Source organism: Phyllopteryx taeniolatus, chromosome 14 (genome assembly GCF_024500385.1).
Source record: "Phyllopteryx taeniolatus isolate TA_2022b chromosome 14, UOR_Ptae_1.2, whole genome shotgun sequence".
Taxonomy (NCBI): Eukaryota; Metazoa; Chordata; class Actinopteri; order Syngnathiformes; family Syngnathidae; genus Phyllopteryx; species Phyllopteryx taeniolatus.
The window spans coordinates 17,202,032-17,219,379 of NC_084515.1; the positions used below are offsets into that span (position 1 = coordinate 17,202,032).

At 41.1% G+C, this 17,348-nt stretch overlaps 1 protein-coding gene and 1 long non-coding RNA gene across 10 annotated transcripts in view; both read right to left on the reverse strand.

Annotated features, from left to right (window-relative positions):
- The window catches only part of LOC133489494 (uncharacterized), a 12,535-nt gene extending 3,647 nt beyond the window's left edge, over nucleotides 1-8,888 (reverse strand). The window contains exon 1 of the long non-coding RNA XR_009791928.1: nucleotides 8,824-8,888. This is a non-coding gene — a long non-coding RNA (uncharacterized LOC133489494). The remainder of the gene's footprint in view (nucleotides 1-8,823) is intronic.
- A 2,345-nt stretch (nucleotides 8,889-11,233) lies between these two features.
- agla (amylo-alpha-1, 6-glucosidase, 4-alpha-glucanotransferase a) overlaps nucleotides 11,234-17,348 on the reverse strand; it is a 66,505-nt gene continuing 60,390 nt past the window's right edge. For 7 of the 9 annotated variants that reach the window (XM_061798793.1, XM_061798795.1, XM_061798790.1 and 4 more), the window contains exons 31-35: nucleotides 15,253-15,464; nucleotides 15,058-15,155; nucleotides 14,048-14,135; nucleotides 13,794-13,927; nucleotides 11,234-13,564 (exon numbers count right to left, since the gene is read on the reverse strand). In XM_061798793.1, coding sequence (XP_061654777.1) covers nucleotides 13,447-13,564; nucleotides 13,794-13,927; nucleotides 14,048-14,135; nucleotides 15,058-15,155; nucleotides 15,253-15,464 — 650 coding nt within the window. In that variant the 3' untranslated portion in view covers nucleotides 11,234-13,446. Of the gene's footprint in view, nucleotides 13,565-13,793; nucleotides 13,928-14,047; nucleotides 14,136-15,024; nucleotides 15,156-15,252; nucleotides 15,465-17,348 lie in introns of those variants that run through there. The other 2 variants (XM_061798797.1, XR_009791971.1) reach the window with 2 other exon arrangements.

The following is a 17,348-nucleotide window of genomic DNA, read 5'->3' on the forward strand; positions in this document are numbered from 1 at the left end:
AATAAATAAATAAAGATATCATGGGGTAAAACAGAGATAAAAACCATTAAAATACTTGAACTACACATGGAAAACAATTAAAACACCAATACATTCGAACAAACTTTAGATAAAAAGTAAAAAAATCAAAAGTGGTATAAGGATTAAAAACAATTAAAAAATTAGGAATATAGTTAAAATACATTATAGGTGTAGTTTTCCAATAGGGAAACTCATTAAAACTAAATGGCATGGGGGGAATTATAGGGTTAATGGAAAAAGTGAAAAATAAATTCGGTTCATTGTTGGGAGAAAAAATTATGCAAATGAGGGAGTATATAAAAGCCAGCGCACACTAAGAGCCTCAGTTCGTTTTTGACCATTGTAGTGACAACATTAATAGCTGCCCTTGGGGAATCTGTGTGCCAGGGACCTGAAGAAGGCTCACAAGAGCCAAAACGTCGTCCAGGCACACGGGGATACAATTCTTGGGGGGGTTTTTTTTGGTTGTTTTGGTTTTTTTCAATTGCTTTTGGATTTTTTTTGGTCGTTTATTATAAAAATACATTACAAATTGATACCTTGGCTAATAAATACAAAACAAAAACAATTACTTATATAACCAAGGCGAATTCATTAATTATATAACCAAGGCGAACTCATAATTAGTTGATCAATAATAAAAGTGGAAAAAATAAATAAATTACAGCATAAGTGGCAGAGCATGGGTTGTGGCCGGGAGAGGGAGGGATCGGTTTCATTCCCCTATTAAAACGAGTTATAATATCAATACATGGGATACAAAGGTTCAATTACATTAAGGATTTTAGTCAAGATAGCAATTATACAAGAGGATTGGCAATTATGGGGTTAATTTAAAGTGGGTTTTACTTTGCACATATTCTTTTAAAAAATCTTTTGACAAAAAAACTGCAGGTATAAAAGGGGAGAACGTTTGCACTGACTCAGTTTGGTTTGGGAGTTTGGACAGTTAACATCACTTATTGGGAAAGTGCATTTATTTAATTCAGTGTGCCAAGACCTGAGGAAGGCTCCTTAGAGCCGAAACGTTGTCGAGGCACACCGTTTGGTCGACAAAAATTGTTTTTTGGGGGGGATTTTTTGTTTTTTTGTGGTTATAATTAGAGGTATTACAAATTCATAACTGTTAATAAATAGCACATCTAAGATGAAAAATATTACATAAATAACAAAGGAGACTATACAATTCCTTTTGAAATACAAAAAAGAAAATTAAAACAAAGATGACTGGTGGAGAGTGGTCCACTATGACCGGCGGGGCCAGCCAGCACGCCGCCAGGAATGGGGAAATGGAGACGGGAGATGGACCGTGCATCTCCCCCCCGATCCCGGAAGGGGAATTATTTCCCCTATACTGGGAGAGGGAAGGTTCAGTTCCCCTCACCTAACCCTACAAACAAACATTCGCACTCACACCTACGGGCAATTTAGAGTCTCCAATTAATGCATGTTTTTGGAATGTGGGAGGAAAACGGAGTGCCGGGCAAAAACCCATGCAGGCAAGGGGAGAGCATGCAAACTCCACACAGGCAGGACCGGGGATTGAACCCTGGTCCTCAGAACTGTGAGGCATACTTATGAAGTATAGGTACTAAATATTACAAAACCATTAATATATTTTTGCTTTCCTATTTATTCTATAGGGAACCAGTATCAATGACCGTGATCCTGACTTGTCGACAGAAGACGATGCATTCGTAAGGATAAAAGTGCCTTCCGGTCCAACCTATTTTTTAGTTGACCAAAAGGACTGGGCCTCATTACAGAAATTGAGAAAACCCAGAGGATTCAAGGGCCTTGACTGGCATTATTTCCAAAGGAATTCGATCCATCCATCCATACTGTTCAATAGCTTTCAAAAGACAGAACTAAGACACTTGGCTCAATAAGACAAGACCTGGAATTTTGGTGTCTGTGTTACTGTCAATTTGAGAACTGTCCTGTTGAAGTCACCGTCACAATAGATAGCAAAGGGTTTTTTTAAGACACTGTACATTTCAAGGGTGGTATGAGCATCCACAATCGCATTGAACTAAAGTCAAGACCTGTGAGAGGAAGAGAAAGGGATTCACTGGGGCAAAAATTGCCCAGATCTCTCTACTTAAGAAACCTTCTGAAATTGGACGAAGCAGTCATGGAATCAGGCTGCAGAGATGAGGCACTCACACCTCCTGTATTGAAAACCATTTCGTGGGAAAAGAAGCAAAAAAGTCGTCTGCACAACAATGAGCTCTTAAGTTTGCATTTCATGGTGGAAAGAAAGACTTAAGCCAGATGTGCTCCAAAAAGTATTTTTATTCCCCAAAGGTGTACTGTATTGACATTTATCGTGACAGGACCAGAGAAGACATCCTCTATTTGGACGCCACTGGCAGCATCATAAAGAAGGAAAAATGCTCCCCACCATTCTATGTGTATGAGCTTGTTGTGAAGAATTCATTGAAAAACTCCTCACCCTTCCCTACTTGACTTGTGAACACACCACTGCCTCGGTCAAGTATTTTCTTGACACGTTTCAAGGATGTATGGACAGAGAGCGATGCAGGCACCAGTAATGCTTCTATTGTGCTAATGCAAGCACTGTGTCTTTCATTTATAAAGACCAATTTGAATAGCACCATTGAACATTACTACTCTATAGTTTGTGGTAAGGGGACATCCACAGATTTTGAAGTACCTATCCTACACTGTTGCTTGAGGCATTTGATGAAGAATGCCAAGGACATTTGCAGAAAATATTATTTTCATTAGTAATTTGAACAATGTCATCCATATTTGTTAACTGGTTGCTAATTTTATCAATAAATCTTATAAATATCTGTATGGTAACTAAGATTTTATATTTTGGTGTTGCAGTGCCAAACAACATTACCACCTTGCAATGCACGTGTTTGGACTTCTTACAACTGCAACAACATTACAAGGTTTAGATGACATGGTTTTAAGCGCTGCAGTTCTTTTCTCCAGTCCATGCAGTGGAGTAAATGTTGAAAAGCACTTTAAAAACCTTCAACTCCTGATGCAAGACAAAAACCTTTTGGAGAAAAATATCAGCTTTGAAACCAAAACACCTGTTGAAGAGGACAGGTGACAGCTGAACCCAGAGCTCTGCAAAATGTATAGATTCCTCTGTCAGGAATAAATTGGTTGACTTCTAACGCGTTATAATTGTAGTTCTTCCACGAAAACGAACACGCATGGAACCTCAGAAGTAATAGGTGATTTTAAACACAGGTTCCTTCAGTTTGTACAGTAAACATCGCCTATTTGTGCATTGAATTTTGTGTGCCAACACCTGAGAAAGGGAAAATGTTGTCGAGGCACAGAGTTTGGCTGATTTTTATTAGAAATATAAATTCATACCCATTAATATAGCACAACTAAAATAAATTACATAAAGGAGACTATACAATTGATAGGTAATTTAAAAAAATAAATAAAAGAATTTGAGACAGTAAACATACGACAGTTCGAACTTTGCTCAAAATGGCAATCGCGAAGCAGCAGCATTGACATCATATACAAGCGACAGTCCCCCCACGAGGACGGCAATTGTGCATTAAAACACCATGTGAACACTCGAAAACTACTTTGCGCCACACTCAAATAGTAAAACGCCAAGCCATCGACGCCACTAAGTCAATTATCCATTTAGACGTCGAGTAAAGTTCAAACTTTGCTCAACAAAATGGCGACCACGTCGCAGCAGAGTCATATTGAAGCGACACTCCCGCCACGAGGACGGCAATTGTGCATTAAAACACCGCTAAAACACAATGTAAACACTCGAAAACTGCTTTACACCACACACGAAAATGGTAAAACGCCAAGCCATCGACGCCTCGAAGTCAATTATTCATTTGGGCGTCGAGTAAAGCTCAAACTTCGCTCAACAAAATGGCGACCACGTCGCAGCAGCGGCGACGTCATATTCAAGCGACACTCAAGCCACGAGGACGACGGAAATTGTGCATTAAAACACTGCTAAAACACCACGGAAACTCCTTCGCGCCACACACGCCAAGTGTAAAACGCCAAGCCAGCGACGCCACGATGTCCGTTATTCATTTGGCCATCTAGTCAAGTTCAAACTTTGCTGAACAAAATGGCGACCACGCCACAGAAGCGGCGACGTCATATTCAAGCGACATCCTCGCCACGAGGACGACGGCAATTGTATGTTACAACACCGCTAAAACATTCGAAACGCCTTCACACCACTCACGCAATGTGTAAAACGCCAAGCCAGCGAAGCCACGAAGCATATTATGCATCTGGCCGTCGAGTAAAGTTCAAACCTTGCGCTACAAAATGGCGACCCTGCATGTTCTCTCAGCTGTATAAGCACAAATTAACGCATGTCAAATCACTCACAAGAGGCTATCACACTCTGAGTGCGTGCCCGAGTCAAGCATGTCAAAAACACGCTCAAATAAGTCAAGACACAGCAAAAACAACGTTAATTGCTAGAGAGCATGAAGCAGCGTTCTTACCTTGGCTGGAACAGATGAAGGAGACATTAACGTCACTCGCCTCAGCCGGTTAAGCGATCCAAACCGGAAATAGATGTTTTGCATTAACCAATCATAGATGTTTTGCATTAACCAATCAGCTTAGTTTGCGTACATTTTGGCGCCAAATGCGACCAATCAGATGACCAAGTCCTAATTATGTCCTAGAACAGTCCATTTCTCGTGCTTGATTAAAGTCATTCACGTGATGCCGAAGTCTGCATTGTGCAAATAAAGTGAAAAATACCTCCACTTCTAAATAGAAAAGTAATGCACTTAAATCCCAATTGTAGCCTCATGAGAATCAATGCAAATTAATTAAACTGTAAAAATTGTACTACATTTATGGCAAAAGCTGCAGAATCCAAACTTTTTGGGGAATATTTGTTTTCTAAATATCTTTGAAAATATCACATTCGAATGAAAGACTTCCATTGTGTGTAGTGACCCTGAGCCATTCAGTTATTTCAAAAATAAAAACTGTGATGAAAATGAAACATATTTGACAACCTTTCCTCCTAGTACTAGTACTAGTACAATGCACTGCAACAATCACTTAGTTTTCCAATACGGTTTATTCCTTACTGGATGGATTCACAAACAACATACAGAACACACTGAGGCATTTGACACGCACACCTGTCATGCAATAGTCCAGCTGAAAGCGGAGTTGTGTTGGGAAAAGAGGCAGAGTCAGTTTATGACAGAACACCTTTATAGCTCCTCACTCTAAACATTTCATTAATCAACAATTAAGAGAAATGACAACTTCATAGTGTCAGCTTTGTTGGTCACAATGTAGGGAGAATCTGCAACAAGCATTTTCATACAAACCGAACAAACTTGCATGCAAGTAATAAAACTTACTTTTAAGTCAGACACGTCGGAAGCAGCAGCAGACGCACATTTATCACACCAAGTCATTTTAATTTCCAAAGCTTATTGGTTACATGACGGAAAAACTGGCAACACGCACACACTCGTGCAAACACCCAGCATTGCGGAATCATTGTTAACCCCATAAAATACTTTTTGGATTGAAAATGTCAGAGGTATTAATTATTTTTATTTTTATTTATTTTTTTATTTTTTTAAATCACTACGCATGCTACTTTGTGTTGAAAGCAATCGGAGCTGGCACGCTGACATCCAATTATGTTAATGTCGCAACCTACATCGGCAGTGCGCAAACACGCATGTTCTCAGGACAAAGGCTATTTCGGTGGGTGAGGCTCTCGAAAAGGAAAGGAGAATACATTGGTGGACAATATGGAAAGGGGGGAAAAGGAACGCTGTGTGAAAGCGGCTTCAAGTAGCTGGTCATGCAGCTGCAAATTTTACCTCACCAGGCCACTAGAGGGAAGCAAAGTAACCTGCTCAAAACAAGTCCACATTCCAATTTGTCTGCTAGATGACTTTGGGTGTGTTTTATCGGCTGTTCCAACCTGAGAGCGAGCGAGCGGTTTGACTTCTGCTTGTGGAGCTGTTCCTTCTCCCTCTTCACCTTGGGCATGATCTTAAGCTTCATGCTGCTTTTACTACAGGGACGCACCAACCCCTGGATGCACACACAATCACGTGTGGCACAACTCACACGCCAGGGTGTTTCGCAATCCTTACCTCCTCAGCACAGTGCATTAGTGGACAGATCCAGTGGATGTCATGAAATACAGTTAAAATAGAGGTTATTTAATGGATATAGTAGTAAAAGACAACAGGTTTAATTTGAAGTTATGTTACTTTTAACACAACTTAAAATGTTTTAAAAAGAGGAGCATATAAAAGGCGGACAAGCCTCGAAGCCTCAGTTTGTTTTGGATTTCGGAGGGAGAACATCACCAAAGAGTATAGCTGCTTCGCTGTTGTTTTATTAAAAGTAAGTGTGCCACGACCTGAAGGCCCTTACAGGCCGAAATGTTCTCAGGGCACACGCATAATAGGCTGGTTATAGGTATTTTGTTTTGAATTGCAGATTTTTTTGTTTTATTGACCTGTTTGGTTTCTTTCATTCTAATACATAAATTGATACCGAAACTAATAAACAACAAAAATAAAGATTACTTAAATAGCCAAGGCAAACTCAAATAAAAGAAACAAATACCATGGAAGGTGGGGGTTTGACAGAGGTCCGCTATGGGCGGGGCCGCCAGCCCACATACCCCAGGGATTATAACCAGGGTTATGGTAAGCAGAACCATGGGTGACAGACCATGCACCATCCTTTCCCTCAGGAAGAGGGGGCAATGCCCCCAATTCCTGGTGGGGAAGAGTTCAGTTCCCCAAACATACACGAAGTAGAAACTGTAAATCCATTGACAACTAAGCAAGTTACAGCTAAATTTCGGGCTTCTATTTTGAAATTTGGGGAAGGGGAGTTGTTCACAGTTTAATTTGAATGAGCTGAACAGAAATAGGAACGGTACAAATCCATTGACATACGTTACAGCAAAATTTGGAATTTCAGGCTTTTATTTACAAATTCCATCAAATTTCGGGAAGGGGAGTTCACAGCTTGGTTTGAGTGAGCTCAACACGTACAAGTACGAACAGTGCAAATCCACTGCAAATTAAGTTATGGCAAAAATACGAATTTCAGGCTTTTATTTTGAAATTGTCAAATTTGAGGAAGGGGAGTTGGTCACAGCTTGGTTTTAATGAGCTCACATAAGTAGGAACAGTGCAAATCCACTGAAAATAAAAAAGTAAGCTAAATTTGTAATTTCGGGCTTTTATTTTTAAATTTCGGGAAGCAGAGTTGTTCACAGGTTGGTTTGAATGAGCTGAACACTTACAAGTTCGGAAAGTGCAAATGGACATTCTTTATAATTTTAAAACAGGCCAAGTAAACAGCAGGTATAAAAAGGAATAACCTTTTCACTGACTCAGTTTGGTTTGGGAGTTAGTACATTAAACATCGCCGATTTGTGCATTGAATTTGGTGTGCCAAGATTTGAGAGGGAAACTGTCGAGGCACAAATAAAATTACATAAAGCAGACTCTATACAGTTAATTGGAAATTAAAAATTAAGAATGTAAGACAGTAAACATACGACAGTTGAAACATTGCTCAAAATGGCAACCGCGTTGACATCATATACAACCGACACTCCCGCCACGAGAACGACGGCAATTGTGCATTACAACGCCGCTAAAACAACAACACTCAAACTGCTTCGCGCCACACGCAAAGTGTAAAACGCCAAGCCAGCGACGCCATGTCGTCCATTATTCATTTGGCCGTCGAGTAAAGTTCAAACTTTGCTCAACAAAATGGCGACCACGTCGCAGCAGCGGCGACGTCATATTCAAGCGACACTCCCGCCACGAGGACGACGGTAATTGTGCATTACAACACCGCTAAAACACCACGTAAACACTCAAAGTACTTCGCGCCACACACGCAAAGTGTAAAACGCCAAGCCAGCGACGCCATGTCGTCCATTATTCATTTGGCCGTCGAGTAAAGTTCAAACTTTGCTCAACAAAATGGCGACCACGTCGCAGCAGCGGCGACGTCATATTCAAGCGACACTCCCGCCACGACGACAATTGTGCATAACACCGCTAAAACACCACATAAACACTCAAACTGCTTCGCGCCACACGCAAAGTGTAAAACGCCAAGCCAGCGACGCCATGATGTCCATTATTCATTTGGCCGTCGAGTAAAGTTCAAACTTTGCTCAACAAAATGGCGACCACGTCGCAGCAGCGCCGACGTCATATTCAAGCGACACTCGCCACGAGGACGATGGTCAATTGTGCATTGCAACACCGCTAAAACCACAAAAACGCTCGAGACTCATTCGCGCAAAGTGTAAAACCCCAAGCCAGCGACGCCACGAAGCCAATTATGCACTCAGGCGTCGAACAAAGTTCAAACTTTGCTAAACAATGACGAACGCGGAGCTGCAGCGCTGCCGCGGTGACGTCATGTTTAAGGTCCAGTCCCGCCACGAGGACGACGGCAATTGTACGTTACAACACCGCTGAAACACTCAAAACGCCTTAACACCACTCACTCAAACGTGTAAAACGCCAAGCCCGGGACGCCACGGAGGCTATTACGCATCTGGCCGTCGAGTAAAGTTAAAACCTTGCGCTACAAAATGGCGACCCCGCATGTTCACTCAGCTGTATAAGCACAAATTAACGCATGTCAAATCACTCACAAGACGCTATCACAGTCCGAGTGCGTGCCAGAGTCAAACATGTCAAAAACACGCTCAAATAAGTCAATACACAGCAAAAACAACATTAATTGCTAGAGAGCGTGAAGCAGCGTGCTTACCTTGGCTGGAACAAATGAAGTCGAAAGTAACGTCACTCGCCTCACCAGTTTAAGCGATCCAAACCGGAAATAGATGTTTTGCATTAACCAATCATAGATGTGTTGCATTAACCAATCAGCTTAGTCTGCGTATAATTTGGCGCAAAATGCGACCAATCAGATGACCAAGTCCTAATGATGTCCTAGAACTGTCCATTTCTCGTGCTTGATTCAAGTCATTCACGTGATGCCGAAGTCTGCTGTACTAGTACTAGGAGGAAAGGTTGTCGAATAGGTTTCATTTGCATCACAGTTTGTATTTTTTAAATAACTCAATGGTTCAGGGTCACTACACACAATGGAAGTCTTTCATTCGAATGTTATATTTTCAAAGAAATTTAGAAAACTAATATTCCAAAAAAAGTTTGGATTCTGCAGCCTTTGCCATAAATGTAGTCCAATTTTTACATAGTTGTTTAATTAGTTTGCATTGATTCTCATGAGGCCACAATTTGGGTATAAGGGCATTACTTTTCTATTTACAAGTGGAGGTATTTTTTACTTTATTTGCACAATGCACTGCAACAATCACTTAGTTTTCCAATACGGTATATTCCTTATTGGATGGATTCACAAACAACATACAAAACACACTGAGGCATTTGACACGCACACCTGTCATGCAATAGTCCAGCTGAAATGGATGGATAGACGGACCAAATTTGGCCCGATGCCCACAATATGTACTCTATATACACGTGCGCACAAAAGTTCTTCGAAAAACAGTACATCTTTAACAACTGGCCACAACTTTAGGACCAATTATCATGTATAAAATACTTTTTGGATTGAAAATGTCAGAGAGGTATTCATTTATTTATTTTTTTTAAATCACTACACATGCTACTTTGTGTTGAAAACAATCGGAGCTGGCACGCTGACATCTAATTATGTTAATGTTGCAACCTACATCGGCAGTGTGCAAGCACGCATGTTCTCAGGACAAAGGCTATTTCGGTGGGTGAGGCTCTCAAAAAGGAAAGGAGAATAACTTGGTGGACAATATGGAAAGGGGGGGAAAAGGAATGCTGTGTGAAAGCAACTTCAAGTAGACGGCCATGCAGCTGCAAATTTTACCTCACCAGGCCACTAGAGGGAAGCAAAGTAACCTGCTCAAAACAACAGTCCACGTTCCAATTTGTCTGCTAGATGACTTCGGGTGTGTTTTATCGGATGTTCCAACCTGAGAGCGAGCTGTTTGACTTCTGCTTGTGGAGCTTTTCCTTCTCCCTCTTCACCTTGGGCATGATCTTAAGCTTCATGCTGCTTTTGCTACTGGGACGCACAGACCCCTGGATGCACACACAATCACGTGTGGCACAACGCACACAAGCACTTTGCACATATTCTTCTTTTAAAAGATCTTTTTAAACATCGGACAAAAAAACAGTGGGTATAAAAGGGAAGAACGTTTTTACTAACTCAGTTTGGTTTCAATGTTTGGACAGTTAACATCACTTTTTTGTACAAGTGCATTTATTTAATTCAGTGTGCCAAGACCTGAGGAAGGCTCCTTAGAGCCGAAACGTTGACGAGGCACACCGTTTGGTCGACAAAAAAAGGTTTTGGGGGGATTTTTTTGTTTTTTTTGTGGGTTTTGGTTGTTATGATTAGAAATATATTACAAATTCATACCTATTAATAAATAGCACATCTAAAACAAAAAAATATTACATAAATAACAAAGACGACTCTATACAATTCATTTGGAAAAAGAAAAAAGAAAATTGGAACAAGGATGACTGGGGGAGAGTGGAAAGTGGTCCACTATGACCGGCGGGGCCAGCAGGCACGCCGCCAGGAATCGGGAAATGGAGACGGGAGATGGCGCAGGGGGATGACAGTGCATCTCCCCCCTGATCCCGGAAGGGGAATTATTTCCCCTATACTGGGAGAGGGAGGGTTTGGTTCCCCTCACCTAACCCTAACCCAAACCACGCCAAATTCGGCTAATGAGAAGAAAAACAAAATCAAAGTTCTAAATTTAGAAAGTTAAGAACAACTAAACAAAGACAAAGAGAAATTAACCAAAGACAATAAGAAGAGAAAGTAGAGGGTTAAAAGAACAAAAAGAGAAACAACATAAGGAAAGATAAACCAAAGACAAATAAAAAGAAGCCAAAAGAAACAGAGGAAGGGGAATTGGGGGAGTGGGGACTGGGGCGACATACGGGAGCGCTGTTTGAGGACAGTGCATTATCCTGACCCTTGCAGGTCAGGAACTCTTTTTCTCACCCTAACCTACTCCCCTCACCTAACTAACCCTAACTAACTAAGGGTTCAGCGCTCTTTTCCTAACCCTGGGACAATATTTTATGTTATGTAACTTGATGAAAGCCATTATATGAATTAAAAGCCAGCAGCAGGTGAGCCTGTTTAAATTTTTTAATGCATTATTCAATACAGTCCATTACAGGTAAGCTTGGCTGAGTTTTTCAGTCAGTGAACAGAGTGTGCAAACATAACCTTTGCAAGAAATGGCTAGTAGTAGAATTAAACAGAGCAAAATTGAGTGAGACAAGGACAACAAGAGACCTACAAGTGATGAGGACATTGGATACAAATGTGCAAACACAAATTGACCGATGATTCACTAGCAGTATTTCTTATATTTATTCTTTATCATATGCATACCTGTATAGTGTAAGTAAATCACTACATTCTTTGTTATTCATCAGGTCAATCCTCTATTTTTGCCTTTGTGCATACATTTTCCTTTTGCTTGCATGGTCTCTCTGATTACTCTGGATTCCCCTAAAAAGTCCAAAAACAGTCACTTGACCATTGGTGTGAATGTTAGTCTGAATGGCTGTCTGTCACCCCTGTCACTAGCCCCTCCTCTGTGTGGTTTTCCCACTGCACTGAGGTAGAACCAAGAGGCTCCAGAGAGTGGTCAAGACAGCACAGAGGATTACCGTCTGTCCCCTCCATTTCCTGAAGGACATATACCGTATTTTTCACAACCAAAACCTGTAAATGTTGTTGTGTGACTTTAATGAGCGCTCCGCTGGACTGACTGGGAGCATTTCCTGCCGACACACTGCTTATATAGATGAAGGTGGACGTGAGTCAGGACAGCAGGGTTAGCCCTAACCCTTACGCCACAATTTGTGACTGGATTGTGGATGCTCGGGCTAACGTGTCTGCTTGCGCTGTTGTTCGAGCTTTCGTAAAAGCCGGCGTCATTCGCGAGGAGCCGCGCGGCGACGAGACTGACTCAGACAATGACGAGAGGGAACCTGCCGTGTTAAATACAGAACTAGACGCCGTAACTGAGACTGCACCTTTTAATATGGTGCACCTTACGGTCGTGAAAATACAGTACATGTCCCGCACTCCCTCAGATGAACTGAAGCAATCACAGGTTTCAACATCCACACAGCCATCCCCCCTTTGACCCGCTGCCCTCTGGCAGCTGCTACCGGTCCATCAGAACCAGAACAAATTCTGATTTTGCTTCTTCCCACAAACCGTCATTGCACGGAACTCACAATAACACAAACCCTTACCCCATTATTGCTACCATGTGTTTTCTTAACTTTTAAAAACATTCCTGACTCCTCTGCTACCCATACATATAACATTATTCCACTGTGCTTTACTGTCATTTGAACAGCATAATGTAGTCTTGTTTAGTATTGCTTTTATTTGATTTGTTTTCTATTGTAATTTTGATTCTTGAAACAAGCTTGGAGTTGCACCCTATTTTGTTGTATCTGCAACATATGACATTAAACACTTTCTATTCTATTCACCACTCTCTTCCCAGCAAATTGGCGGCACGTGGATTGGTCGCTTGTCCCTTTCAGACAGAACTCCCTGAAGCAGGACATTAACCAAATGAGCATTCACACAGCCATTGACTTTGGACATTCAAATAATTAAATGCGTGGCAAGATCTTTGCCATGTTCTGGGACAGCAACTACTAATCTCAATGGGTTAGGGTGGAAATGTGTAACCACCCACATGATTAAATAACTTTAGGCGAAATTACTTTATTTAATGAGAAACACTTTAAAGATCCCTTATTTTGGCTAAACCTCCATAGAGTGACTCACATGTAGTATAAAAACTACACACTTCGTAAAAAAGTGTCAAATATATTTCAAAAACACATTGGTTTTGTCATACGAGTGTCCAGAAAAGGCCCTCTGACAGCACTTCTGTCTGACCCAGTTTTGTATCCGAAAAGACCCACTTGTGAGAGCACGTGTTTGTTATGTTGACAGTGCTGGCTCAGGAGCAGAGATCTTCACTAGTGACATAGATAAGCTTGTGAAATTCAAATGACCTCATTTCAGGCCTGTCACCAGAAGAATATCTGGGACTCAGGAATGCGGAGATGATTTTCATTCAGATTTCACGTTTACTGAGGCACCATAGAGACAATATTACATCCCAAATACAAGAAAAAGTTGTTTTGCAAAATAAAGGACCTTTAAATAAATTCTAGTATGAGTATGACATTTTTTGGAATTCTATTAATTGCAACATGCAATACATTGCCAAACCAATGAAATTTAATACACATTTCAACTGTAGCACAGCATAAAAGATATTGGACAGAGCCTTGTAGAAGTTTTCTAGAAGTCATACAGTACTTCCAGCACAGTAGCCAAAGACCATGCTTGAGTCTCACAGCTAAAGGGGCAGTACTGGCCATCCTCATTCGTTAGCTCGGGCAGACCTTTCCATGGAGACCTAAGATAGATGAAGACAACAGTTTATGAAAATGTGGAAAGCTAAAATGATTCCCAGATTATTGTTCTTTGTGTTTTACATCAATAGGCCCACAATACGATATGAAAATGCACATTCAAAATATACTGTAATACATTGCGCCATATTAAAGTATAAATTGTGCAATATCTGGATTAAATGAGAAAAGTGCTGGAGCATTATTCTTATGTAGAATATGTAACATTCCTACCTCTCCAGATGAGTATAATGTCGTGAAAGAACATTTTTGACCAGGGTCACGGTCTTCGCATAGGTTTCTTCGCCTTGCTTTCTGGCGAAGTACAGTTTAGCACGCAAGAAGTATCCAACAGGCCATAGCCACTCCTAAAACAAACAACGACTTTTAAATAGGGGTTGAAGTGATTATTTGACTAGTTGAAGAGTCGACTTAAGTACACCGCTAAAAGAAAATCCTCCAGTGATCAAACTCAAAGACTTTCTCACCGGTCCTTGATGGTAGTTGAAGCCCTTTGCCACGTTATAGTTGTCATTGTCCAGTGCATTGTCATACACACCACAGTAGACCTTATCACTGGAAGTACACAAATGTTGCATCAAGAAGTGGATTTAAAAATACAACCAATGTATGAACAAAACAATTAACTGATTAACTATGTGTTAAAGGTCAGTAATTTTTTTTTGGGGGGGGGGGGGGTAATAGTTTGTTTATCCGTCATAGTTGGGAAAATGGGCATAAAGATTTTAAATTCAGTTGAATGTTTTTTTTTTTTTTTTTTTTTAGGTACCCATTGTGCATTGTGCTCTGTGATAAAACTGCACATTTCAGAGTGGCCTGTTATTGTGGCCAGCCTATGGCACACCTGTGTAATAATCGTGCTGGCTAATCAGCATCTTGATATGCCACACCTGTGAGGGGGTGGGGGTGGACGGATTATCTTGACAAAGGAGAAATGCTCAAATTCTCCCTACTTGAGCAGTCACCTTATCGTGACGGGAGGGGTTTGTGTGTCCCAATGATCCTAGGAGCCAAGTTGTCTGGGACTTTATGCCCCTGGCAGGGTCACCCATGGCAAACAGGTCCTAGGTGAGGGACCACACAAAGCACGGCTCAAAGACCCCTTATGATGATGACAAAAAAATGGAGGGGCGGAGCTGTCAACTGATCACCACCTGGTGGTGAGTTGGCTCCGATGGTGGGGGAAGATGCCGGTCCGACGTGGCAGGCCCAAACGTATTGCGAGGGTCTGCTGGGAACGTCTAGCGGAATCCCCTGTCAGAAGGAGTTTCAACTCCCAGCTCCGACAGAACTTTGCTCATGTTCCGGGGGAGGCGGGGGACATCGAGTCCGAGTGGACCATGTTCCGTGCCTCCATTGCTGGGACAAAATATCTATTGCATCATTAACTCTCACAGTACAGTAATTTTTGCCATTTAATGATTTTGAGCTCCACTTAAAGTACATTTTCACGTTGGTATTGAGAAAACTGTATTACTCCGGGTCAAGGGTTTTCATCCCAAGGGGTCCCAGTAATTTCTCCTCAGCCATTTCAAGAGCCTTCCAGGCTCGCTCCACTGCAAAAAGTTCTGGAGCCTTTCATCGAAAGAAAAACAAAAACAACCAAAAACAGCCATGTTAGCACTTAATTCTAAAAAAAATGATTATTGCTATAGTAGCAGTACCAACTTACCACTACCATGGCGATAGTGAAGTTTGGTCTCAGTTGGTAATCACACCAGGGGCTAGATGCTCCATGACTGTCCTTATAGATACCTTTTTTGTGTACAAGGTCAGAATGCTTCTCATTGGGGTCCATTGGCTCGCCAGACACCCAGAAACATGGATCAAAGGACTGCTGGATTTGTTCATTCCATTTGGTGTATGAGATAAACACCTCTTTACCTGCAACACAATACAACGTAATCTGAGAGACTTGGTTTGCTAAATACAGTGGGTACGGAAAGCATTCAGACCCCCTTACATTTTTCACTCTATTATATTGCAGCTATTTGCTCAAATCATTTAAGTTTTAATTAATTAATTTTGTAATTAAATTAATTATTAGTTGCATTAATGTACACACAGCATCCCATATTGGCAGAAAAATAACAGAATTGTTGAAGTTTTTGCAGATTTATTAAAAAAGAAAAACTGGAATATCACACAGACATAAGTATTCAGAACCTTTGCCGTGACACTCATATATTTAACTCGGGTGAACAGCATGAGCAGTCTTCTTAAGGTCATGCCACTTCATTTCAAATGGATTCAAGTCTGGACTTTGACTAGGCCATTCCAAACCCTTCATTTTGTTTTTTCAACCCATTCAGAAGCTGAGTTGCTGGTTTGTTTTGGATCGTTATCCTGCTGCAGAACCCAAGTGCGCTTCAGCTTGTGGTCACAAACTCATGGCTGAACATTCTCCTTCAGGATTTTCTGTTAAAGAACAGAATTCATGGTTCCACTAATCACAGCAAGTTGTCCAGGTTGTGGAGGAGCAAAACAGCCCAAGACCATGACACTACCACTACCATGTTTGACTGTTGGTATGATGTTCTTTTTCTGAAATGTTGTGCCACAGTTATGCCAGGTGTAATGTGACACTCTCCTTCCCAATAGCTCAACTTTCCTTTCCTCATTCCATATAATATTCTCCCAAATTATTATTTTTTTTTTCTGCTCAGCAGTGTTTTTCGTGGAACTCTGTCATGGATGCCATTTTTGCCCAGTCTCTTCCTTATTGTTGTGTCATTAACACTGACCTTAACTGAGGCAAAGTAGGCCTGCAGTTCTTTTGAAGTTGTTCTCAGTTCCTTTGTGGGCTCAATGCTGTTCTGTAGGGGTAATCTTTGTAGGCCAGCCACCCCTGGGAAGGTTCATCAATGTTCTCCATGAGGATAATAGCTCCCCTCTGGTTTGCTGGAATCCTATAGCTTTAGAAATGGCTTTGGTAACCCTTTCCAGACTGGCAGATGTCAATTAATTTATTTCTCAACTGTTCTGTAATTTCTTTGGATCATGTCATTTTGTTGCAGCTTTTTAGATCTTTGGATCTTTCGAGACAGATCCTGTTGAAGTGATTTCTTGATGTAACAGGTGTGGAGGTAATTAGGCTTGGGTGTGATCAGTGAAAATTAAACAAAAATTGTGATTAGCCATAATTAATTATCTTTTTAACAAGGGGGTAATTACTTTTCCACAGGACCAGGTAACTGAGAAGTTTCTTTTTTCCTTAATAAAGGAAATCATTAAAAAAAAAGGTACTTTTATTATTAAATTATTATTCTTAAAGTAATTTAGGGGTATTATTTAATAGACTAATTGGTTCAACCCCTGGTGTGCATTTGTATTCAGTCCCCTGCATCAATACTTTGTAGGGCCACCGTTCACTGCAATTACAGCTGCAAGTCTTTTGGGGTACGTCAGCTATCAGCTTTGCACATCTCGACACTGAAACCCTTGCTCATTCTTCTTTGTAAAATAGTTCAAGCCAGATTGAATGGCGAGCGTCTGTGAGCAGCAATTTTTAAGTCTTGCCACAGATGCTCAATTGGATTTAGGTCTGACTGGGCCATTCTAACATGAATATTCTTTGATCTAAACCACTGCATTGTAGCTTTTGGCTTTATGTTTAGGGTCGTAGTCTTGCTGGAAGATGAATCTCCTTCCTAGTCTCAGGTCCTATGTAGCCTCCAACAGGTTTTTTTCCCCCCAAGATTTGCACTGTATTTAGCTCCATCCATCTTCCCATTAACACTGAGCAGCTTCCCTGTCCCTGCTGAAGAT